Source organism: Nestor notabilis, unplaced genomic scaffold (genome assembly GCF_000696875.1).
Source record: "Nestor notabilis isolate BGI_N333 unplaced genomic scaffold, ASM69687v1 scaffold9634, whole genome shotgun sequence".
Classification (NCBI taxonomy): domain Eukaryota; kingdom Metazoa; phylum Chordata; class Aves; order Psittaciformes; family Psittacidae; genus Nestor; species Nestor notabilis.
In genome coordinates, this window is record NW_009926065.1 from 29292 (window position 1) to 57162 (window position 27871).

At 35.7% G+C, this 27871-nt stretch overlaps 1 protein-coding gene across 1 annotated transcript in view; it reads right to left on the reverse strand.

Annotated features, from left to right (window-relative positions):
• Positions 1-4250: 4250 nt before the first annotated feature.
• Positions 4251-27871, reverse strand: part of LOC104404821 (TBC1 domain family member 22A-like) — a gene marked incomplete at both ends in the record, with an annotated part of 51436 nt that continues 27815 nt past the window's right edge. The window contains 2 exons of the mRNA XM_010013349.1: positions 4251-4378; positions 17089-17164. Of these exons, the coding sequence (XP_010011651.1) occupies positions 4251-4378; positions 17089-17164 (204 nt within the window). The remainder of the gene's footprint in view (positions 4379-17088; positions 17165-27871) is intronic.

Sequence of the window (27871 nt, forward strand, 5' to 3'; positions counted from 1 at the left end):
AAAACCTATTTCAGCAGTGAGAGTAAATCAACTCAACAGTACTGTCAAATTCTAACAGAGTTTTTATTTAGTTTTTCCTATACCTTTTGTAAATCTTCGTAACTGTTTTGCATTTTACATGGTAGGATTATATGGTTTAATTTGCATTTATTTTTCATGGTAAGCCTTAAGATATCTTGGTAATACTGAAGTTCTCTTCACTCAAGAATAGGGTAAAGCAGTAAAGCAGGAGCACCAGGGCACTGCAAACAGTACCCATCTCACCTGCCTGTTTTGCAGTGTATCCAAGAAGTCTGAGTGTGTGACTCATTTCAGTGGTACTAGCCTATGGTGAGCTGGCAATACAGCACTCAGCTAAGTGGTACTTAAACAAAAAGGCTTCCTGGCAGGAGAAAATATTAGGCTGTGCACCTGAAGCCTAAACATTCACGCAGCACTTGCTACCATGTACTTAAAACTGAAAACTAATAAACATAGGTGCTGTAATTTTTTTCACTTTTCATTTTCTTTTTTCTTTTTTTCCCTGAGCAAGTTCTTAGCTAAGGAGCTTGTGTCAGTGTCTCTTCTGCAAATTATATACTACTACAGAGTTACTTACACAGAGATCACTGCACAAAAGACAGCACAAAAAAGTAATTTATGTAAGAACATCAGATCAGCAGTAAAACACTGTAGTGGAAAATACATGCACTCTGTTCTACATGAAAAGTAAATAAAATTAAGTACTTATGTGCCAATGAAAATTCTCCTTCTATTTAAAATAGCAGTCAGTATAACACCATGTTATGATTTCATGCCATTGTTGAAGATTTCCTTCCAACTCCAAACTGCCCAGAAATCAAATACAGTTTTGCATTCATGCTACCTCATTTTACCAATTCTTTATGCCAAAAAACATGACAAAATACAAGAGAAAAAGGCAAGAGAAAATAAAAAGATAAACCTGAGGTCTTATGTTACACTATCTTTGGTTTGTGGAATCTTTCACACTTTGCAAAGTCCATGAACATCCATATTAATCAGTTCTACAGATTTAAAATTTGAGTGTCTTGGGTGTGACTTAACAGCAGTTTCTATTTTGAAAGAATTTACAAGGTATTTACAGCATTTACCTTGTTTTTTTAAAAAAGAACAAAAACTAATGATAGCAAAGTGGGGTAATCTGATCTCATTAAAATGCAATTCAAGTTAAAGAATAAACCAAACTAAGTATTTATGCTTAAGAAGCTCTCACAACATATCCTTTGTAAGCACGATGCATAATGTCCGCAATTTTTCTGCTTTATGAAGTGCTGCCACAGAAGACACTGATATATTTTAGTGGATTTCATAGATACGGTTACAGAATACCAGAGTATTTACTGAAGTAAGGATTTGGGAACCTTTCCAAGTTTCTCATCCCTTCAACTCTAACTAGTTCAAGTACAGGTATTTTGGATTATATGTCCAATGATGTACTTCACAGAGCCTAACAAATGACTGATGAATCCTAAATTAAACTAGACAGAAAAGAGGACACCAGCCAGAGTACCTTTGCTATCCTACATACAGATACAGCGGTGGATGTCATTTAAGTGTCCAATCTCATTCTCACTGAAGGCAATGGAAGAACTGCAACAAATTTTGAGAGACAGAATGCAGTTCTAACAACTCCAGACAAAACCAGTTATCTATCACACTCGGGAATACATAACAGCAGACTATTTAAGTGTGCTGTTATTCCCTTGAAAACGCCCTGTTGCAGTTCATGAGAAAATGGGGCCTACTCTGAGAATGACCAATCGGGAATTTAAGCTGGAGACAGCACAGTATTTATCTTTCCACTGCAAACAGGAAAACATGCAGCTCAGCAAGACCAGGCATTATTTCAGCTTTGATGGGGAGAGAGGAAGACAAAGGAGACAAAACACATTTTTCTGTGAAAACATCATCAGTAGGATCTTCTCTTTCAAGAGAGGCCACTGTTCTCTAATCCTTGGGAGGGGAGGGAAGCCATCCACCATCACCCTGGATTTCTGCAGGAAATGGGGGAGCCAGAACACACCATCAGTGCAGACATGAAGGAATCCAACAGTCCTGCCTGTCTTCCAATTCCTTACACATAAAGAAATCTGACTGTCCTACCTACCCTCCTCTGGCATTGCCAAATCATGTTGCATACTGGGCCTAGAGCTGTCCGTATCAGTGACTTACAAAATGCCCCATCCCTTCCCAAGAGCCGTAAGATAGGTAGAATCTGGGCAAAACCCCTCAAATTAGTAGTGTAGGGATACCTGTAGTCCCTGCTGTGGCTAGTATTACACTGCAACATGATCAGTTCACCTTCTCTATGAACTTACACTGCAGTTAAAGATATTTCTGTTAACAGTAGTTTAAGAACTCTTGAGTCTGCTGAATAACTAAACCAAGAAAACAGTACAGAACTGCTGCACCTGCTGAGTCAAAACACAGAAATATACCTTAAGCACGTTTAATATACAAAAATAATCCCATCCTAGCTATGAGAATCCCATTTAGGTGTTAGAAACCTTCATTGAAAAGATACACTTGGAAATCCCATGTGAACATGTAAGTTTTAAGCTTCTAAATACTACAGAGAACTACTGTAATATAGCAAAACTTGCTAAAAATCAGAATATTCAGAACCACTTATTATGGCTAAAAAGATCCCATTGAACTTGAGAGGTTCCTTTCAGCATGGCAACAGTTAGCTTGAGAAAGTAACCACATGCCTGGTCTTCAAAAGAAGTTTTTTAACATTACATAGAATCATAGGTCACAGATGAATTCCACATGAAGTCTTGGCAAAACCAGCTATTTCTTGGGCACATGCAGGTTGGTAACTGCATCAGGGAACTGCTTTTACATGATTTTAGCACATTGATGAGACTAATGATCAAGTACCAAATGCAGTGATAGAGCTAGCACGGTAAAAAAACCTTCAGGAGTTAGAAATGCTGCACCAATAGCAACAAAAATTATTCAAAATTAAAGAAATTAACTACAGTAAAACATTTTAAATAGCTCAATCTTTCAGTTTATCAGAAAGATCACATAAAGAATAAATATTTTCCACTGGCAGAAAATGCAAGGTAATAATAGATATTAAAATGAATAACAGATGTTATAATGAGACAAAGGAGGTAAAAGGATCCCAGCTGAAAGCAATATTAAAATTCAGTTCAGAAATTTGTTGAAGATGAACAGCCAAATAAAACATGCAAGGATACCACCTCCTAGGACACACTAACAGTAGAAGGCGTAGATCATTCTTAACATTTCCTTATCAGATTTGGATACCATTCTACAAAACACACTTCACCAAAACAGCCTAGTAGACTCATCAAATGAATAGCAAGCAAATTCTTAACCCTCTATGAGAGGTCTGTATAGATGGTCTAAGTGAACAATCTGGCATTAAAGTGTATGTAACTAACTAAAATTTGCTACTTAACGAGTAGATGTGAAGACGCTGATATTTAAAGATGTTACATCTCTTTACAGGACATAAATTGTTGTTTTCCTATTTACTAAACTAATTCAGTTGAAAATTTTTATGGAATTTAAAATATTTTTACTTTTCTTCATTTATTTATTTTTCATAAACTTCAACATTAAAGGTAGTAGAGGATATATTGTTTAAATACATAGCCAAAACTTCCACCCAGAAGCTACTGGACTGTCGAGTAACAGAAATAAGAATGGGTAAAGTTTTTTCTGATATCAATTCCTTAACTTGACAGTCAGACAAGAAATTATCGAGGAAAAATAATTACCTCAACTAGAGGTTAGTAACATAACAAGTTTTGTCTGGACGGACAATAAGACAGAAGACATGATGGGAGGATGAACGTTGAGAACTGGAGACTGGAAGCTAGTATTGGATTGAGTAGTTAAGCAGACAGGCAGTAAGAAGCCTGGAACTCAGAATCAATGGAGGGCATTGATTAAGCACACTTCAATGTTTTACTTCTCTGAAGAGACAAAAGAGAATATCGACATTAACCCATGCTTTGAGTGAGTGTTCATTTTAGTACTTTAAACTATCACAACATCAAGTGCTTGGTTTTGAAGGACAAAAAGACGGAAGACATTAAATATTTCTAATTATTAATGATCACTGAAGGCTTTTTCTATTTTTATGATGATTCTTAGATGACACCAAAACAAAAGGTTAAAGAAATAACATAAGCATACTGACATGTCCAAAACACGTTGTCAGAGTTATGGAGGTTTAGAAAAGTACTTACTTGGTACGTGTCCCATAACCTGATGGTACACCGTAAAGGGACTTCCCTCATCAGCAAGTTATTCATCCAACGGAAAGCAAATTGCAAGTATTTCACCTCATGCTGATCCAAGTGCCTATGAACTTGTTCTGAAGAAAGAATAAACAGATACCTTACTGCAACTTTTCTGTAGTCCATAAGTATCAAATGCACTGTCTGAAAAAATAAAATACTCTTCCATTCTCAAGCAAATCAAATGTGCTGATGCATGCAAACTCTTACAACTGCATGAAAATCCCCAAAATATAAGCAAGCAATTAAACATTACATTGGATTTATTTTTCTGTCTCTTGATAGCTTAAACAACTGCTCTCAGTGGTGCTATCTTAAGAAAAGATTAAAGTGAGAGCTATAAAATGTACCACAAAAAAATACACAAAGTTAAGAAGTGAAATTATTTGGTACACATATCCTCACTTAATTTCTTAGGCTACAAATTATTTGGGGCAAGACTAAAAGAAACAAGGTTTGCAAATAACATAATAGCTTCCTAAAATAAAGTGCTGGTAATAAAAAGAAGACAATATTAAGTAACAAGCAAAAGAAATACAAGGGAAGTACATGTAAAAGTTGCATTCATTTAAGACAAAAAAAAAAAAAGCTGAGAATAATGTATAGGAAACACAGTGAGGAAATTTGAGTAATCTGCAACTTACATAATTTCTTAGTCTAACAAATAAATAGAAGTAAAAAACCAGTACAAATCAATGGTTTCTAAAGCAGTACTACACACTGTATTTATTGTAGCACATTTACTATTTGACGGCTGTGATAATCACTTGCATGGGTTATTGCTAGAGCTAACAGAACTAATATGCTCACGGTGCTTATGTATTTAGCAGAATTTCCTCCAAAAAAGATCACAGACATTCTGTTAACAGGTTTTAGCTAACAAGCATGAGTATGAGGTTAGCACGGTGTAAATGACAAATACTGCAGAAATGCTAGTGTCTTATTTTAGATAAATTTATGACAAGAAGTCTTTGTTAAAGCCTTAGAAAGACATTCCTACTGTCTTTCTTTATACAGATACAATCTTGGGAGATTTTGCTACCCAAGCTATGTTTCATCCATATTCACAGAGGTGTCTTATCAGCTAAAACAATGTGTACATGCTGATCCTGCAAATTTCACATTTCTCAGAAAGATCTAAAAAGTCACTAAAATACTAAATGAATAAAAAAAAAATAATCCCAAGAGCATGGTTGCACTGTTAGATGAAACATTACCTTAAGATTAAGGTCATAGAAGTTAAATTAATATAAATTATAACATAGACTGAAGTTACTAAAATAATTTTTTTCCTCAAGATGTATCTTGTGATCATATGAAAGCATCAGCCAATATGATACAGTTGTTTCAATAAGGAAGCAAGAAGTAGAAAGTTTTAGATTTTAAAAACAATGAACAGTGAGCTTTTTAAAAAGTAAGACCAGTCACAACACTTTATACTGGAAGTCCACCTATCACAACATTCCATCTCCAGTGGTATATGCAAACAAATACTCATGGAAAAGTATAAAGCACTGGTATTTCTCCATGGCATTTCTCAGCCTCTAGCTATCTGTGGCTAAAGCACTCTTCAGAAGACCTGGTATTTATGTTCCTAAAGCTATAGCCTTCTGTAATATCAATATAGACAACTATATAAAACTGTGTGCATATCTGAAAACTATCTGTTACTTCTCTTGGGAACTCTTTAAAGTTGTAGCTATATATAAAGATGTGTGAATCTTTAAATGATTCATTTCTATGTCTGAACCAGCTAATTAGATAGTTCTGCTATACAATAGGCTGAACTGATACCATGGGAAGTGAAAAGGCAGAGAATGAGGGTGGAGAGGCAATGATTTTATGCTATTTTAAGTGATCTCATCAATTCCTGGATAATCCCTCTCCTTCTCTGTCATTATGTGTACAAGAGAAGCACTACAGCATTACCACTGTATATTGTACATACACATTGTCAATATTTCTAAAATTACATGAGGACTTTGAGATGGATTTTCCACTACCCATAATAGCCTCAGCCTTCCAGTCTTAACAATCTGCAACTAATCTTCTTCCTTGCTCCACAAACCTAATATCCTCCCATCACCTTCATACCCTTCTTTCACTTTCTGCAAAACTCATCAGCTGCCCCAGCTAGGAAAGAGACAACAGTCAATATCAAGACTAGTTCTGAGCCCTTCCTCAGCAGCATTGCTAATCTGGGTCACTTTTCTTTTTTTCTTACTAATCAGCAAATAAGCTTTGTAAGAGTCATGGAATTCTGCACAGTGGAGACTTTTCTCACTCTGTATAATGCTGATAAAGCAAGTCCTCACCTTGAAAAATTATTGTAAAGAGAAGACAGATGTGGCAATCATGCTCTAAGGTTTGCAACCTTAGAGAAATAGGCTTAAAAATGAAACAGGGCAGTTTATATGTGGAAGTCCACAGTTTGAAGACAGTGTAAGCTTTGGAAGCCTCTGTATTTTCATTTTCCAAACAGAGGCCTCACATGTCTCTAACTTCTAAGCAGTTAGAATAGAACAGAACAGTTCCAGTTGGAAAGGTCCTACCATGATCATATAGCACAACTGCATAACCACTCCACCAAAAGCTAAAGCTAATGTTAATGGCATTGTCCAAATGCCTCTGAAATACTGACATGCATGTGGCACTGACCAGCTCTCTAGGAAGCCTGTTCCAGGGTTTGACCACCCTCTTCGTAAAGAAATGATTCCTAATGTCCCGTCTGAACCTCCCTGGCACAGCTTTGAACCATTCCCATGCATCTTATTACTGGTCACCACAGAGAACAGCTCAGCATCTCCCTTTCCATTTCTCCACCTCAGGTAGCTGCAGAGAGCAATGAGGTCACCTCTCAGCCTCCTTTTCTCCAAACCAGACCAATTTAGAGTCCTCAGCCCCTCCTAACAGGACATGCTTTCCAGGCCTTTCACCAGTTTCACTTCCCTCCTCTGGATGCTTTCAGAGACCTTCACATCCTTCTTAAATGGTGGGGCCCAGACCTGCACAAGGTACTCAAAGAGAGGCTGCGCCAATATTAAATACAGCAGCATAATCACCTCTTTTGACCAGCTGGTTACGCTGCATTTAACGCACCCCAGGATGTTTGATGCCCTCCTGGCTGCCAGGGCACACTGCTGGCTTGTATTGAGCCTGCTGTTGACCAACAACCCCAGATCTCTTTCTGCAGGGCTGCTCTCCAGCCACTCCTCTCCCATTTTTCACTTGTGCCCAGCCTTACTCCATCCCAGGTGCAGAATCTGGCATTTGTTCTTGTTAAATTTTCAAATGTTAAATAAACCATTGATGATTGCCTAACGTTCCAATCTATCTAGATCCCCCTGCAAGGCCTCCTGTCTCACAGGAGAGTCAGCAGCACCTCCCATTCTTGTACCACCAGCAAACTTGCTAATGGTGCATTCAAGTCCTGCATCCTGACCAGTGACATAATATTGAACACGACTGGCGCTAGGATTGAACCTTGAAAGACATCACTAGTGATCAGTCACCAGCCAGATGTAGCTCCATTCACTACAACCCTTTGAGCTTTCCCCTTCAGCCGGTTCTTCACCGAGAGCACCATTATTAGGTGAGATATTCAGGACAAATACAGAATTACTACCACGTGCCTGCCTTTGCGCTGGGTGAATTCAGCTGCAAGTTAAATATACTGACCTGAGATGCTATGTTAGATTTCTTTTTTTGTCACATTTAGATACCTATATTGCAGACTAATATAAAATTAGATAATTCACTACATCAGGATGCAAAAAAGTCAGTTTTAATTCTAACTGAAGTTACTAACTCGCAAACATTTTTGTTCTTCACACAGCAAAACCAAATTTCATTTCATTGCTTGCAGCCATTGAAAGTAAGTAATGAAGAACAATAAATTGTGCCAGCTGTGATATTTCAACTGCAGTTGTTAATAGGCATAATGAATTTCTTGAAAGTTGCTTTCTAGTCTAAACAAGTTGAAAAATAGACAGCTGAATTCTGTGCATTATAAATACTTGATGCAAGACTGGCATAGAAGATGCACTGAGTAAAAAAGCTAATTCTTCCTACTTTGTAAGTAATGGTGAGCAGAGGCTATTTTGCTGATAAAGGTAATTTGGACAGTCATAATCTAAATTTAAATTTTCCATTTCAGCGAAAATAAGTACATGTGTGCAATGAACAAGCGAGATATATAATTACTGTCAGCTTTCAGACTTTAAGTATTTTATAAAAAATACTTCTATTGCAGTCTCTGATAGTAAAATAGTATTACAGTTAAGAAAAATAGCTCTTTTATCAAAATTCAAAAGAAAAAATATAGTAAGTTTCTCACTACTTTCAACAAATCTATATATAAAGTTTTGGTGAAGCAAGTCTTCTGATTAAAGAATAAAATACATTATACACATGCATTCCAAAGTAGCATACCACTAAAAATATGTATTTTGTACATCAAAGGCATTTATAACTATTGATAATTTCAGTAAGTACACTTGTTAGATATATTAGTATGAATGGCCACATTCAGCCACCTCAACGGGATGCTTCTCATGGCAGAAGGACTTACACACATAAAATATTTATCCTTAATATTACAATCAGCTTCTCATCTATTTTACTGATTTCAAAACTGAAATACCTTCAGGGATGGTGACTCAACCACTTCCCTGGGAAACTCGTTTCAACGCTTAACAGCCCTTTCGTTAAAGAAGTTTCTCCTAATACCCAGTCTAAACCTCTCCTGGTGCAAATTGAGGCCGTTTCCTCTTGTCCCATTACTTGTCATTTGGGAGAAGAGACTGACACCCACCTTGCTACAATCTCCTTTCAGGTAGTTGTAGAGAACAGTAGGGTGTCCCCTGAGCCAGACTCCTTGTTCTTCTTCTTTGTTGCACCTCAGTGTCTCTCTTGTAGACGAGGGCTCAGAACTGAACACAGTGTTCAAGGCACTGCCTCAGCAGTGTCAAGTACAGGGGACAATCACTTCTCTAGTCCTGCTGGCCACACTGTTGCTGATACAAGCCAGGATTCTGTTGGCCTTCTTGGCTGCCTGGGCACACAACTCATACATAGCCTGCTGTTCACTAACACCCCCAGGTCCTTTTCTGCTAAGCAGCTTTCCAGCCATTCTTCCCCCAACCCTGTAGCATTGGGGTTGTTGTGACCCAAGTGCAGGACCCAGCAATGAGCCTTGTTGAACCTGTGACTTGATACTTGACTGACAGCTTCCAAGTACTAAGCCTCCACCTACAATACTTCAGGACCGTTTTCATAACTAAAAAGCAACCAACCAACTAGATTTTATTCTACTTAATGTGGTACTATAGTAGGCACTTATTTCTGCTTAGCTGAACTTTCTAAAATGTAGGTAGCTATTAAAAAAAAAAAAAAAGACAGTATTGTAACGCAAATAAACTACAAAATCTAGAGGAACACTGCTTACTAGAAATGGTGTTACCCACAAGGGTTGCCACTGCAAGCTTGCGTTCGTGAGATCAAAACCTCCTGAAAAGCAGTGACTGCTTAAGTTTCACCTCTGAGCTACCACAAACATTTGATAAAACTGGTTTTCCTAAGTACTGCCTACAGGCCTCCAGATATCCTTAAGGAACAAGCATCTCTTTGACTGCACCAGTGCCGTATGGATATGGTCATCAATGCTTGTCTTCCTTCACTTTGCAGTACATTTTGTTCCAGTCTAGACTCATAGACAGGTCATTAACATGGAGCAGTTCATGCAACTTCATTCATTCAGACAGGGACTCCACAACCACCAACACATCCACCACCACCTTGCCTGTACTACTCATTCAGTCAATAGAGCAACAAAATATTGAAATCTTTTCTACACCACCTTTAAACACTGCTATTTGCATAAAATTATAGCTCCCACATACTGAACTTTGCTATCCAAAAAGAAGGAACTTTGTCATCAGTAAATGACTACCTTCTGAGTACTCTACCTACCTAAAGCAAATTTTGGTTGTCCTTCTCTCTCTTCCAGAAACACTTCTACATTGTTCAAAGCCAGTATGTTTATGGGAGATAAAGCTATGAGTTCGGAGGAAAATCTCAACACCAGATTTTACCAGATGTAGATTATGGCTTACACCCTCCCAACCTGAATTAATCAAAGTCTGAACAAAACTAACTCTGTCAAGACTACAGCTTAGTATATTAATTTTTATTAATATACATTAATATACAAAAGAAGCTCCCAATGACTGAAAAAGACATTCAAAAGATCATAAATGTGCACTTAAAGACAAGATCTCATTATGATACACAATTCAGCTTCAAGTAATAGTAGGGATCGAGCAAAAGATTTACATGCTGATTATATCCTGTTCCAGAATTAGTTTGCTTTTTATAACTGGCTAAAATAATCCATTGTAAGAATTATAATAAAAGCATTTAAAAAAATAAATTGAAAAGTCTTCTACAAAATGAAAAGATAACTGGCAGAAAACCAGAAATATTACCAATTTATATTCTCCTCATGGCCTACAATTTAGAGATAATGGCCTATTTGAATTTAGCTTACTAAATGTACAGCCAATAGCTATGACTGAGAAATACCTTCTTCACAAACAAAAAGATATGGCTGATACTCCAAGTAGTAAAAAGCCCAAGACACTGATCCCAAAGCAAAAGAAGACAATACTAGAGGAGGGAAGGAAGGAGGGAGGGAAGATCTAGTTGTCTTAGAGAATCAAATGTAAGTAACAATTCTGTGGTATTCAATGCGAAAGAGAGGAAATTATAAGCAAGAAAAGCAGTAGCATTCAAGGAAGATCTACCGTTCTAGCTAAAAGTTAAAAACATATCCTCTGTTTCCAGATGGAACTCAATAATAGCCAAAGTGCAACAAACAGAAATATGTTTGATGAGACAATTCTACTTCCACATAGCATACACTGGACTTCAGTAGCCACTTCTAAATCATAACTGTATGCATTCACAACAAGGTTTATGCCTAACACTTTTTAAATTCCTCAACATGTTAAACTTCTTTCTTCTATCCTTTTTTTTTTTTTTTTAATTTGCTATGAAAATAGTAAGTTTTGGCTGTTGAACAGTTAAAGTGCTTACAGAGGTCAGGACTTTACAAATGATTTTATAGTCTGTCTCTACTCGTGCTAAGATCTCTGAACTCTGTAACAGCATACAAATATAACCTCCATGGTAAAACACAAAAGCATGGTTTAAAAGATGTATTAAATAATTATAATGCCCAGTGACCAGCATTTAAGAATGGATTAAAGTATAATTCAGTAATTACAACCATAAAATCAGATAAAAAAGAACTACTGGTGAACTATGTAAGATGGTTTTGTTAAAATGAAAGCGAGCTTTATGGCACAAATTAATTAAAACAATTATGAAATGCTTCCAAGATTTTTAATCACTTCAGCACCAAGCTGACATATAAAGATGGTCTGACAGAGAAGGTTCTTATTAATCACTAATTTTCAACAGCAGCAGTAAGGTCTAAATAGGAATCAATTCTACACTCATTTCCACTTCAAAATGGTTTTGCTTGGTTAAAGAATGCCAGTCTTTTTAAATATTACAATTAGAGCTCTTTTTTCCAGACACTTCAACACAATCTTAGTTCAATGTTTTACAATATAATTAAACATGAACATAATTTTGCACATACAATTAAGAATTCTTTAACCATAATTTAAAAAAATCATTAGCATGATTGAATACTTAATGATTGATCACATGTTACATCTTACCACAGTTTCATCATCAGTTCATTGTATGAACTCCAAAAGATTCAGATTAAAAAAACAAATTAGTTAATCTACATCTATCACAGTATATTGAACAGTTCACTTGCTCCACAAGTTCTTATTAAAAAATAGTAGTTGCTTAATAAGAAAACATATTAGTCTTGGAGGATATTTTGCCTTTTGGAGATTCAGATTTTCCTAAACAAAAATGTAACCCAATTTTTCTCAGCAATTTAAAAAGTTTAATCAGCACAGAAACGGAATGTTGTTTGGAAACTATGAAAGTATCAAAACTACTCAATAGGTATCTCTATGTAGCTCTTGGGCTTAAATCATCATATGAAATTAAGTTCTGAGCAGAACCATGATACATTTGTGTTTGAAGCATTGCACAGTACTATGGGAATAGGTGCTATTATAACATGGGACAAGAATCTGCTGAATGCCAAACACCAATGCAACCTTCAGAGGAGCAACTGTAAGAATCCCATGTGAAGTCTGGAGATTTAGAACTTCAGCAGCTCAGAAAGAACATGCAGCTTTTAAATCAACTCAGACATTGGAAAGGGTAATTCCACCAATAGTAATCCTACGTTTTAGATACATTTACAACAAATATTTCAAAGTATGATAAGTACACAGAATGGTGCAATTAAATAAGCTCTTTCACTGGGGGTAAGCAAAAATATGTGTAAAAATGATAATGTTTTAATTGACTATGTTTCATTAAGAACTTGACCTGCATATATATACATATAACACATAAAAATATATACAAGAGATCCATATTTTAAATTTCTATGTGCATAAATAGCAAAAATATGTGCAAAGTATAAATTTAAGGCCATGACATGAAAGCACTTTATCACAAGTCCTTACTTGTGGCATTATCTACAGAACTGCAGACAACTGACCAAGACATTTGTCACCCAAGACAGAAATACGTAAATGAAATATGATTAGTGGAGCTAAGATTAATTTGTTTAGAACATTAAACCAAAATGTATTATCTAATTTGTATTTCATTAGCAGTGAATGAAACAAACACATTTACCATATGGCAGCAGTTAAAAAAAATAGGATTTATAAAATTGCTAAAATAACATGCTTTTAAAAGGTGAAAAAATATTTTAACTGCACCAAGGCATAAGTAAAAAATATTTTCCCAAATAATACTATGTAATATTAAAGTCATTCCTTAAAATACTAAACATGTAGTAGCTTTAATTTTGCACTAAAAATGCTTTCCTGTCTCTTGACAAAACTGTGATTTTTTTTTCCCAATATTAAAATTAAAATAAATCAGAAATGAACCCAATTAAAATATCATATTTAAGAATACCTATTCATATTCTTCAAAACAGATGGCCAAAGAAGTGTTTACAATGGACACAGGAGAAATACTGAAAAATTACTGAACCTTTGAAAAATGAAGCTGGATTCTAAATGAACTTCCTTAAGGAAATGTTAAAATGCAGCAATCTTTTTACGTTCATAGGAATTTTTCCATTACTTCCATTTTCAAAACAAGGGAAAATTGTACACAGCAACAGGGGTTTTGGCTGGTTTAGGGAGGTTTGATTTTTTTTTTTTTTTTATTTTTCCATCTCTTGTTACTAAGATTCAAGGGCCAATTCTATAATAAGATTGGTAATTACTGGTGAAAGAATCTGCAACACTAATAATGCAGAATTTATTTAACTACAAGAAAACATAAACATAGGTCATGCTGTGCAGAACACAGATGCAAACCCTGTGAGTTGTTCTATAAAAGATATAGAAAAAAATCTTCCCAAACTTACCCTCACAGAAGATCCAGAATATTTATGCTAAGTTGATTCATCAATATTGCCTTTATAATTTATTGTAATGCTAATAAGAAGCCAACAGAAATAAAAAATAAATTTAACATCATAATAGGCTATTTTTTTAGAACTGCCTTCTTGCTAATTTAGAGAGGATGCCATGCAATTTTAACATCTTTTATCAATGCTTATGGAAACCCAAGACTACTTTTGTCTACAAATGCTCAGCCTTCTCCAGATGGCTACCTCAAAAGCTAATGTAATTACCAGATGTCTTACAGTAAACCAAAGAAGCTGAGACTTCCCCAAGCATGAAACCAGCCAAATGCTATACACTGCTAAATTCTGGAAACACAAATCCTGAATCAAATCTGGCATTCCTACACTATGCTTTTTTGCTTTCAAGCCTAAATGAAGCAAAAGTGGAAGGCAGCATGTCACATGAGTGTGACCTTTTATAAACATGAGAAATGGTTCTTGACTTAAAGCATAAAAGCTCTACTGACATTACAGGAAACAGAAAATATAACAGATTCCTTATATTATTGAGCAATCTATTAATTCTCCCTCTCAATATTTTTGTAGAAATTCCTAGAGCAATCTGAATGTTGAGCAGATAAATGAGATTGAATAACATTTTATCTTCACATTCCATCTCATCTATTAAAGTATTCTATTAACAAACTCAAAAATTCCAATAAGCATGATTCATCAAAATTATTTTCTGACTTTTAAGCAGACTGAGATTACGATTAAATTAACAGAGTAGCTTGGCTGTTTGAAGTCTACTGCAATGTTCTACAGTGTACACACAAGGACAGTTACTTGGAGAGGAGTTGCGACCCACAAGGCTGGATTACTGAAGGTGACTTGAATCACTAACATAATGTATTAACGCTCTCCAAAGGGCGAGCATCACTTTTCATACACTGGTAATCCATCACTGTTAGCAAACAATCTGTACAAGCTACTCCTCTCATATAGGTACTTACTATGTTAAGACTTAGTAGCAACTGGAATATTATTTTTTTCCACAATAACCTTAATTAGCACATAGGATATTTACAATAAACATAAATTGTGAGATTTCTTTTTTAAAAATACTCACACTGGCTAAATTCATACATAGCTGAACTCATATCAGCCAAACATTTCCCTTTAGCTACAGTATAACAGATCCAGTTTAAAGATTAAAAGACAAAAAAAAAGAGAAATGGAGTAAAGCACAATAATGTATTATATAATCAAACTATGTGACAATTTCATCAAAGCATCAACCAGAATCCCTTACCTGAGGGATCCAAAAGTTTGTGAAATGACAGCAGTACACATCCACCACCACCTATCATTGAAATAGCTGCTATTGCTATTTGAAAAGAAAGCCAGTAAGATTTGGCTGTAATTGGCTACAATTACAGTAGCCAAATTTTTATACAGTCTTACCCAGAGGCTGCAGAATCTCCATCCCTGGACTTACTCAAAGATGAACAGCCAAGACTCTGCACAGCCTGATCTAAGTTGGCGCTGTTCCCATAGCTCAAGAGAGACATGAGTGGAAGTTTGTAGCACTGACTTCCAGAGGACCCATATAACCTAAATAGGTCTAGGTTTCTATTATGACAATTACATACAAATCTTATTGGTTTCCTTTTCAAATAGCAATAACAACTTTTTTAAACATATCATAGGTTCTACAATGAAAAAAAATGCAATGAAATTTCCCTCACTCTGCAGAATTATAGTTGTTCTTTCTCAGAAACTGAACAATAATATATTGTATTACATTTAATATTTTTATTAGACCTAACAATAAGGCTGATTACCAGAATGGCATTTTTTGTTTTAAAAACTCTGTTACCAAGAATTTGTTGCTTTAAATGTTCATTAACCAAGTTCAGGAAGTCTATTTATAGGCATTATAATTATACATTTCTTTTAATATACAATCATTTGCTTCAATAAGTAATTGAAATATAAACACCAATATTGATATAAGCATAAAATGAATGAAAAAGTCATACCACAAGCAGTTAATCTTTGAAGTAAAATACAGTTTTAAAAATATTTTATGCAAATATTTTGCTACCTTATATACAGTAGCATCCCCTTATATATTTCATATTCATTTACGTTTTTAAAAATACATTTACAAGTTTCATATTCATTTACATTTATAGTGCAATATTACACAAACATTGTAATGTTTACATTGTAATGTTTCTGTAATATTACATAAACAATGTAATGTTTCCTCTCTTAGTTTTTGATCATTAAAAATACTTTAACAACCTAAAAATGCACAAAGAGCATTATCAAATATTCAGGCAGTGAATATGTGCAGGCTAACCCAAAATCTACTATGGTAAGCAGTGGGACAAAACAACCACATAGTATGTGTAGTGAAAAGATGGAATTAATCTTTCCAAGCAGATTACCAAATATTAAGGTACACTAGAAATATATTTTCTATCTCATCACTGACAGGCTAATGTTGCAAATATATGCCTGGTTCTGCTTGGCAACATTTTGTTAATACTCTGTTCATTAATTTAACAAACTATCAAGAGAGTATGTTTAGAACGGGCAAGCATTCTCTCTTGCATTTCATTTAATTAAACTCTGTTCTAGCAGTATGACAGTCAGCATTTCATGAAGGGAATTATTTTAAGGATGAAGGTAGAAAATATTTCAAAATGCCCTGCTAAAACATGAAAGCATAATCTAAAATTACCCCTGCACACACAGTAATTTATCTATAATATTAAAGATGTTATTTCCAGAGTTCATAATTAATTGGATTCCACAGAGAAATTATTCAGGCATTCCAGATAGCAAAATGATGCACAAAGGCACAAAACATAGTGCCGAAGGACAACCATAAACAACCACTGTGACTTGCCCGAATTACAACAATCATTGAGCTTAATATGAAATGAATACTGGCTGCCTTTTGTATGTGGTCATTACTCTGCTGCAAAGAAATTGCCATTGAATTTTGATTATATTGTCTTAATAAAAAGTAATGAAAGTGGCTCATGCTCTAGTGGATTTCTTTTAAATGATACACGACAGTGATATTGCAAAGGCCAGTGTGCCACAAATTATGACACCTCATCTGAGGAAGGCGACGTTACCCCATCACTGTAGGCAACTGCAGTGATGGCTTGACTTCTTGCAAACATTTTAACAAAACCCTTTCAGTGAAACACCAGTTAGAAATCAGCTTTTAAGACTTACCATCGATCCGACTAACAAGTTCTTCCAACATTTTCACTTTCTTCTGAATTCCTGGCTGTGCAAATGTGTAGTTATCCTGAAGAAGAGACCATATAGAAGTTTGTGGAGAGAAAAAAACTCAAGCAAAACTAAATAAGCCTTCTTTTCCTTCAATTATGTATCTCAGTCCATGTGTTTTTCTATGTTTTCTTAAGATGTTTGTGTCTTCTTTTTATGTTTCCTAGGACTGCTTCTACAGTTAAGTAGTAAATCATCACATTGTATAGCCCTGCTTCGAGTCCTCACCCCTAACAGTAAACTCTACAGCTATTACTGCACCAATTGTTCTCTACTTGCTAATTTAGTGTCCCTGAATCTACAGCTTTACTGTAGAAGTCCAAGTAGTTTTAAAAAGTTGTCATCCTAAATGCCAAATGTGCCATGCTAGAGATTTTTTTAAGGTAAACTTTATCTCATAAATTTACAATTCTATGACAAATAATGTAGGAAATACAAAAATTTAGACCTGAATCAGTCACAGAGTAAGAATTTGATCTTCAGAAGTTCAGAACAATACCTTCCAGCAGCACACGAAATCAAAAGACTATTTTAATGGAATCATGACTGTTCTGAACCCAAGGTTACAGTTAATATCATGAACCAAAGTCTAACACACAAGCCATATAGTTAAAATGGCAGGATATTTGCATGTGTTTGTTTGAATGTATTGAATCTAACTGGATTTTTTACTTTTGGATTGCAACTCTACAATATACACTAGAGTTTGAAATAATGAGAAGGAGAAAGACACCTCCACTTGAGCCCCAAAGTGATCAATCTTTTTAAATAAAAGACATTATTTAAAATACACAGCAGTATTTCCAAATATTTGATGGACAATCCCTCCAACTCTACTCATTCTGTTATGGTTTTCTACATGGGAAGATTCAAGAAAAGAAACTGATTTATATTTTAAAAGAAAGTTTCTATGTAAAATTGTTCTTGTGCAACTGCTACTTAAACAGAAAACCAGGGGAAACAATTTTTCATCTCCACTGCTATTACTTGAATAATTCCTTTATGAAAATCAATTGATGAACTGAGTAAATATCCCCAAACTAATCCTTAAAAAATTTTTCACTGATGTTAGAATCTTTTCTTGACTTGATTTCAAATTTTAACTTGGCTTTAAAAGGGATGAACATTAGTTCATTTTTATGTATCTTGAGAAATTTTTGGTTGGTTGGTTGGTATTGTTCATTTTAAAAAAGGCCATATTGACTTTCTTGACTATATTTACATATTTGTTTTGTTTGATTGTTTGCTTTATTTGCTTTTCTTATTTTATTTGCTATTTAATGTTAAAATCTCTTTAGGAAATAACATATCTCTTCTCCTACAGAAAGTACTCTAACAATGAAAACTGTATTGCAAATGCTTATCTACTGTTCTATTAATTTATCTAAAGGTAACTGGTATTTCTAAAAGTACTGTACTCAAATTACAGCAATATGGTACTCAATTATTTAATCTATAACAGAGTTACTGAAAGCTAACACAAAGTTAAAATACTACTACTTGGATCATTAGGCTCTCCTCAGGTAGTGCAATTCCAAACAGTGATCTATGAATCTGAAAGTGTTTTCTTTCTCAAAGTATCATTTATTCCATACATACCTGGAAATGCAACCCAAAACTTTGAGGTTTGGGTTTGAAAACATGTAAGTTTGCTCTTCACTACATTTGATCTTTTGCCTATTCATTTATTTTTCTGTTCGTTATTTCAGCTGCACATGAGCACAGCTGGGATTCACTCTTCTACTAGTGCTGACTCATCTACCCAAAAAGATCTTCACTGGCTCCCGCAGTCCTCTCTTCTAATTAAACTCTGCTGTACACATTCCCTCCTATGATACTTCTAATTGACTTTCTGGAGTTTTCAAAACTGCGAGAAGGACTTTGTTATCTACTATTCTTGCTCCTTTTGTGCTTCTAGGTTGGGGAAAAAGCTAGTAACACAGTTAAACAAGAAAACGTGGCAATCCTGGGAAATTCATGATTTATTGCTCAGGGCAATATAGAAGTACAGTGGTTAAGATTGTAATTCCTGTATCATACAATTTAATCGACAATATCAGCTTCAAAACTTGACTCAACTTTAATTCCAACTCCTCTACCTCCTCCCCGCCAAGAGGCAAATGGGGATGGGAATTGGGGGCTGTGGTCAGTTCATCACATTACATCTCTGCTGTTCCCCATGGGCCGTACGTCTTGCAAGAAAGCCTGCTCCTGTGTGGGCTCCTCTCCATGGGCTGCAGCTTCCACCAAGGCATCTCCACCTGCTCCAGTGTGGGGTTCTCCCCAGGCTGCAGGTAGATATTTGCTCCCCTGTGAATCTCCACTGCCTGCAGGGGGACAGCCTGCCTCACCACGGTCTGCACCATGGGCTGCAGGGGAATCTCAGTGCTTGGAGCACCTCCTCCCCTCCTTCTTCATAACCTTGGTGTTTGCAGAGCCGTTTCTCTTTTTCTCACTCCTCTCTCACAGCTGCTGCACAGTGGCCTTTTACCCTTTCTTCAATATGTTACCACAGGTTTACCACTAGCATTGCCAGCGGTCTCAGCTTTGGATAGATCTGTCTCGCAGCTGGCTGGAACTGGCTCTGTCTTGACACTGGGCCTCTTCTCACAGAAGACATTCATGCAGCGCCCCTGCTACCAAAACTTGCCATTAAACCAAATACAAGTTCTCCACTAACTTCTAAAGAAAAAGGTATTCCAGTATTCAGCTCCCGTACCTATTCCCCTCCCCAGCTGTGGGTCCTCACAGAATTTCATTATTCATCCTGCAAATTTTTATTATATTTCCTCATTTATTCCTTGCATAACTTTGACCATCTATACTAAGCTAAAGAAAAACTCTGAAAAAGGCATAAGTAACTGAGAACAGGATTGTCTTGCCTCAAGAGATCTTCTACAGTTAACATAGAACACCTTATATTTCTAACCACTGCTCTTGAGACTTCCTAACAAGCATTCACATATGACAGAGTATGCATAAGTACACAGCAGAATCCATGATAAACATACAGAGTATGCATAAGTACACAGCAGAATCCATGATAAACATAAAATATTCAGGCATTGGTGTGCAAAATCTAAATTCCTTGACATTCTGCTCAGATAGGTTCCAACATACCTTCAGTGAACTATGCTAACCTACTTCACAGCTGAATGGTTGTAATAACTAGTTCAGAATCCAGACACATAATTAGTTTCACCTTATACAGAAGGTTAAGACTTGATAATGTCACAAGGGCTCAAAACTTGCTTCAGCCTCAAATCTTTGTTATTGGTCTGTATCTATTCTGCAGAGGCTAGTACACCCGCCCTGCAATTACAATTAGGTCTGTCAGGACTTCTCAAAAACATAATCATTATAATTTAAAATAAAATAATTCAATTATAGCCTTCACTAAACTAGGAAAAAACGTAATAGCTAATCCCTTTTTTTAGTTATTTTTTAAGGTTAGAGAAATTCTAAATGGAAGAAACATGATTAGAAAGTGAAAACAAATTGAAAAATACACTGAACAGATTTAACTGGGACTATCTTCCCACACTCACATAAAGAAAGGGACAGACAGGAGAGGGAGACTTTGCAGACTTTTACCTAAACAATATCCCCCATCTTTGTCTTTAAATAGGCAATGACAACATAATTTTAAGAGAAGAAGAAAGCTGAAAAGGGAAGGGAAACAACCTTTCATGTCACCAGGGCAGGAGAAATAAAGCCAGATAAATGTAAAAGAAAAAATACTGTTAATATTCTGATGACTGCAGCCAAGCATGAGTATATGCACAGCGCTGCTTACCTTTCCAGGTCACATATGCTGTTCACTCACAACGTACTAATCAAAATATCAGAACCATTTACAGAAGCAGATAGAAAGTTCTGACACAAAGTCTTCATGCATTGTTTGTTTGGTTTTAGTAAGATTTTATCAGTCAGATCAGAGTTTTTAAATATAAAGGATACATTAAGCAATATGTATACAGCATACCTAGATGTCTGTTTTCTCTACTGATATATATTTAAGCATTCCTATAAATCAATTTAAGTATGTTCAAGTGTATTATTACTGAAATACAACTGAAAGGAAAAAAAGCTTTCTGAAGTTGTATATTTATCTCATCATATCAGAAAGCAATCTTCTCAATTTTATTTTTTAAACTCATTTAACTACTTCCTTCACATATTTTTGAATCTTCTAAGCAAACTGCTATTAAAAATCTTGGTCTATCTTGCTCTCAAATTTACCAAAAAAGGTGGGGGCAGGAGGGAGAGAAGCATGACACTTAGATGATGATGGCCAACATATATATTACTCCTATCAATGGTAGGCTCAGTTTACCCAAAATGTTTTTTGAAGCTGGAGATTACAACATAAATTCAACCTTAAATAGAGTATAGGAGAGAGAAAGTACACATGCACAAGAACAAACACGCAAGTGTGCTGGAGTACACTGTTTGCACATATTCCATACCATGTTCCATAATTACTACAAGATATTTTAAAAGACCTTTCAACCTTTGTAACTGTTAAGCCTGACTTTTGAAAACTAAATTTCCTAAGCAGTAGGAAAGAGATTACAAGGCGTTGCAGTCCAGAGTTTTCCATACAGAAAACAGTAACTTATTTATTCCTAAACAAACAGGATGGAAAGAGCCACATCTTATTAAAAAGTAGGTACCAATTCTCATGTTAAAATAGTATCCAGAGTTTCAGAACCGAAGACCAAATCTTCTACTAAGCTATGTAATCAAAACCTCAGTTTTACACAAGTGGATATATTATAAATTACAGAAACTGCTAAAGTAGCAATAATAGAAGTGCTCAGGGTATAGTTTCGGATTATGGTGTATGCTAGAAACAACTGAAAGAGCGAGAAATCATAAATCATGCACACTACATTCCCAAAAGCTGATGCTATAAATTCGAGGTGCAACATAAAATATTTTTATTCTGAAGCATACTGATAGCACAGTATATTTAATCTAAAACCCAGAAAACAATGCTTCTTACATAAATGTTCAGAACTGATTACAAATAGATTTGTTCTCTTCCCGAAAACTTTACTCTCAGAGACAAGCTAGAAAACTGTGTTACTGGCTGCCAAAGAGACACAGGCTCCTCAAGAGCTTCTGAAGACGTGAGTGCTGAAGAAAAGCTACAGCCCTCAGGATAAAACTACAGCCCTCAATTTTCTATTACCTGAAGTCCCAAGAAAAGCTTATTGTTACAAACTTAAAATTGGCTACTGGGCCAAACAGAACTACCTTGGTTTTTCCCTTTTACGAGCAGTCAGCAGCAAATGACTACAAGGGACAATAAGAGCAAAACAAGCCCGCAGTGATACACTTGCAGCATTCATTCAGTTTCTAGTTTGCAGTGTTGAGACTTCCCTAACTCAAGGTGATATCTTGGCAGTTAAGGTTGTTTAAAGACTTTTCTTCAAACAAACTCAAAGAGTTCAGGTTCCAAAACCATGCAAAATGGTTTTATTCTTTGACAAGTAGCCCCTCAGTTTAGTTACCCAACCACTTTTTTTTTTTAAGCCTTTCACTCTGCAGTATTATGATATTCTATTTGGGTCTTGAATCAGAAGAGGCAGAAAGCAACTACTCCCTATTCACCTTCTTCATGCAGCTCATAATTTTAAAGACTTGTATTATATTCCTCCACTTAGAGCTAAGTCATCCAAGCTGAAGAACATAATCCATCACTCAGAAACTGTTCCATACATTTTATCCTTTAACCATTAATTCTGCTTATTTTTACACTTTCTACAAACTTTCCTGATGTGTACACCTAACTATCTGTGCTCTCCTGAAGCCTCTTGAAATCATTTTCAAAATCTGATGTCATATCCATTCCATTCCATTCTTTTCATACCAAAGCAGTTCTGAGCACTGATCTTGTTTACCCATTATCAGAGACCTTCACAGGACATAATCACAGATAAGCTTCAAATTGAGCAGAGTTAGTAATTGCCTCTGAAATTCTTACTGAGCATCCTGAAACATAGTGTCCTAGTGATGCATTTAATCTTCTCAAACTGATGAGGAGGAATTTAAGTCTTACAGTTACCAAGCAAGCCCTAGAAAATTGAGGAGGGTCCCAAAAGATATCTTGTAGACAGATACTAGTCCAAACTCAGCAATTTCCACATAAAGCTTACTGTTGTAGCATACTCCTACTATACAGTTCAGTGATACCACAAACAATAGAATTAATTGCAGCTCTTCTAAGTTATTCTACAATTTTTACTTGCAAGGTAGACACTTCGCAAAGCATGACTCATGCTCATTATTAATGATAGGCTCAGTGGAGACCAGTTTGAAGGACCATTTATTCAAAAAATCTAAAATGTTGAAAATTTTGATCTCAGACATTGGCACATCAAGAGTTTCAGGATCCACTTTGAAACAATCTGTCTGAGGACAGATCATCAACAACCATGATACATTAGTCATTAGCTGCTCAGACTAAATCTACTCAGAGCCACATAGGAAGACTACAGCACATATGCTTTTTTTATGTTTTCACTATTCAGAGTTTTGAACTGATGACAGCAGATATGCTTTAATTACTGTCACATTAAAACAGCAGGTCTAACATAACAACTGTGTTAATTACACTCAAACAGCTCATAGTTACAATTCAACTGCCTGAGTTTATCAACCTTCTAGCATTCTTCAATAAAAAGTGTTTTTTTCTTCAGGTACTAATAAAGTATTCAAAGAACTCTATGCAGAGGAACTTCAAACACGAGTTTGAAGATCTGAAGGCCCTTTGGAAAAGGAAAAGCCACAGAGAATGACACAATACTGCATGTGTTTTGCCCTCAAAAAAGTCCGCCCTTAATGGTACTCTTAACAATAATTTAAGTGTATTCTAAGTAAAAACATTCTCTTGAATTGAGAAAGGTAAAATCTGCTTACAGAAAAATTTCTAGACGCTTGTTCTAGTTTTTCTTCTTTTCCTTCACTCAGTTTAAAGCACTACATAACAGTATTTGCTCCAACAGATTATGTAAGAAAAAGAGAAGCAGGTATCTGAGCATGAAAACAGAAAAGATTCTGGCACCTGCTGTGGCCACGCTTACGTTTCACAAGATTTGAGTCTCACATATGACACACAGATAGAGTAACAGAAAAATACCATTTAGGGTATCATTTGATAAGCGCTTGCTAAAAATGTTGAGATTGTCCATTTCTCATTAGAAGAAAAGCCTTTCTAGAACCCTGAACAGGCACGAATGCATGCCCTAATTGCAGAAACTATTTCTCGTGAAATTTCTCATGTTTATGATTTTAAAATTAATATCTAAATTTGAGAAACTGGAAGTTTAAATTAAATTTTTTCATAATTTAAAAATAGCTTTATGGAAGCCACTGATAAAAAAAATAAGAGTAATCCCAAGATATGGTTTATTCATTAGAAGTCTCTGTTCAACAACTGGCTTTCAGCAAAACAAAGCAATCTGCTTGCAATCATCAGCAGTCATCCCTACAATTTATATATATTAAAAAATATATATTATCATTCAAAATGTTTTACAACACAACTTGCACTTTCATTCCCAAAAAAATAGCTATTACTTTTACAAGTGTTTTAAACACAATTCTGATCAAGCAAATTCATTGGTTTTTCACTAGAATAGCTGTAGCTTCAAGGAAGAAAACCCACCATGTTTTGTCATTCCCAGGATACAACTTGGACAAGACACTATCATAAAATGAACAATCTAGATTTCTGGAAATTACTAAACATGATTATTATCATAAAGAAGTTCTCTCTTACAGAAGGAGTTACAGCAATAGCAGCTGCAGGAAGAGAAACAAAGAATGAATATGCAGCTCAAACAGTAAGAGAACTATGTACAGAAATAACTACCGCTAGAGTTTCTGATAATTCCTGACAGGACTCCCACATTTCTAAAATATACACTTCTGACTGGCATCAGGATCTGTTTATGCAGAAATTGGAGCACGACTGCAGTACTGTCTTTCAGTATCAGCTACATGATTTTAGCGGAGATTCTGAAGCCTGCTTATGAGACAGTTATATCATAAATCACATTTCCCCTAAACACACCACACTTGCAGTGCTATGTTCAGCTGAGTAAGGCGGGAGGAAAGCCTACTTCCTCCATTTAGCTAAGATTAGCAGAAGTGCTGGGCTGATGCATACCCAGAAATCCTAGACAAAATATTACCACATTAGCATTGGTAGACTCTGCAGTGCCTGTGATACAGAAACTTGACCCATGCATGAAATCACATATGCAACAGACAGGTGGTTCATATGACAAGAGACAGATAACAGCTAGACACAGACACAGTACATATTCCTCATATCTGTCAATCGTGACTAACGAACCCATATTCTTAGACAACAGATGTGCAGTTTATCATAACCCTAAACTAGCTGCCCAGAATAATTGCAGACATAATCAGAAAGCCTGTCTCGCAGGAGTTCAACAAAAAAGTTCAAAACAAGCTATCTTCAACCTATTTTTTCCCTAGAAATAAACCTTTGGAAGGTCCCATGAAGAATTTTCAGAAGAACCAGGGTTAGTTATTTATGTACACACTTCTCAACATTTGAGCTGCATATTCATGCTATTTATCTGTTCCCACAGACCTCTGAAAGGCCTTCAAAGCAGCATTCAATCCATCCACCCATCCCTCCACCCACCTGACTTCAGGCCCACATTAGCAACAACTTTCAGTAATTGAGAGCAAGAAAGAACTTTAGTGGAATCCCTCTGTACATTGTAAGTCTTGCTATATAATCAGCCACAGAAATACTTAATATCTACCTCAGCATACTCTAGTCCCTAGAAGTTAATTATCTCCCTTTTATTCTAAAAAATTCTAAGCTCTAATAAATAATTATATTAATATTTTATTGCTATTTTTAATACATCTGGTTAGATCATTATACGATGCATATATTTCCCCTTTGGTTATTTTATTACCATTATACTTGAACTTAAAGGAAGAGTTACACTCTATTTTATACACGAAATTACGTTTTCAGATGGCACAGATCAGCGTGAACTTTCTACTTGAATGTTAACGGGACTCTGTTGAGGGAAGTATTATAAAGGACGATTTAGTAATAAAAAAGCTAATTGTGATGGATATATAGGAATGCCTACTTTATTAAGTGGAAGAAATACTTGTGGAGTAAGTTCAAGTTTTCCCATATGTACAGCCATTATTCCTACAAGTGAAAATGCAAGAATACTCATACGTCATCTACAGTTTAGAACTGTTTAAAGACAACCAGCTTTATCATGAGCATCGTAAACTGACATCTGTAACATTTTATCTTTTGATTGTTCAACTTGAAATGCAAGCCAAAATCTAGAATACCACATCCAGTTGTACGAACCCTGATATAAGAAAAATATTAATAAACTGGAGCAAGGGCAAAAGGTCACCAAGATGCTCAGAGGTATGGAGCAAATGCCCTATGAGAGGATGAAGGAACTAAGGTTGTTGAGAAAAAAGGCTTCAGATGCACCTAATAGCAGCCTGCTAAAACCTATGTTACCAAGAAGACAGAGATTGTTTTTTAATAGTAGTGCGTATTAGCAGGATAAGAGACAAGCAGCAAAAACAAACAAGAAGTGCTCCATCTGGTTATACGGAGAAACTTTTTCAACATGAGTGAAGTATTGGAATAGGTTAATCCCCAGAGATTGTGCAGTTTCCATCCTTGGAGGTTTCAAGACCCAACTGGACAAAGCCCTGAGCAACCCGATGTGGCCTCAGAGGTGACCCTATACGATGACCTACAGAGGCTCCTTCCTACCAGAATTATCCTATGTTATCCTTTAATCTATCCTACAATTTTAGAAGTCCCCGTTTGTTTTCCTGAAATAAGTGAGGTATAGTCTTTCTATGACAAGAGCTAATGAAAAAAATGTTCAGCACGTAGTCATGAGTAACTCATCTGGGTGGGATGGGGAGGAGAACTGAAAGAATGCACAACCCACGGGTTGAGATAACAACAATCCAGTAACTAAATATAATACAAAACTACTACTACTAATAATAATGATGATGGTAATGGAACTAACAAGGGGAGAGAACATGAAACTAAAAATGGAAAGGAAAAAAAACCCCACCAATAAACACAAGCGATGCACAGTACAACTGCTCACCACCTGCCGATTGATAACCAGCTCAACCCAAGCAGTGATCTGCCCTTACGGGTATACTGGGCATGACGTGCTGGGGTATGGAATACCCCTTTGGCTACTTTGGGTCAGGTGTCCTGTCTCTGCTCCCTCCTGGCTTCTCATGCTCCTCCTCACTTGCAGAGCATGAAACTGAGGAGTCCTTGATCAGAGTAAATATTACTTAGCAACGACTAAACCACTGGTGTGTTACCAGCACTGTTGTCAGACTGAAAGTCAAAACACAGTACTGCACCAGCTACTGGGAAGGAAAAAAATAACCCTTACAGCTGAACCCAGGATGCCACTGTAGAATATGATCATCCAAAATTGACTGCTACAAGACAGTAAGTATATACAGCTACAGATTACAAGATTAATTTATATCTTAGATTATTTCTGTTTAAATAATTAAAAAAAAAATCCATCAAATTGTGATGAGACATGTATAGCCACTTGGGAGCCTATATAACTAGAAAGAACAAACAGAAAGAAGATGCAAAGTAATCTGAGTAATTTGGTATTGTGCAATACCAAACATTAACTAG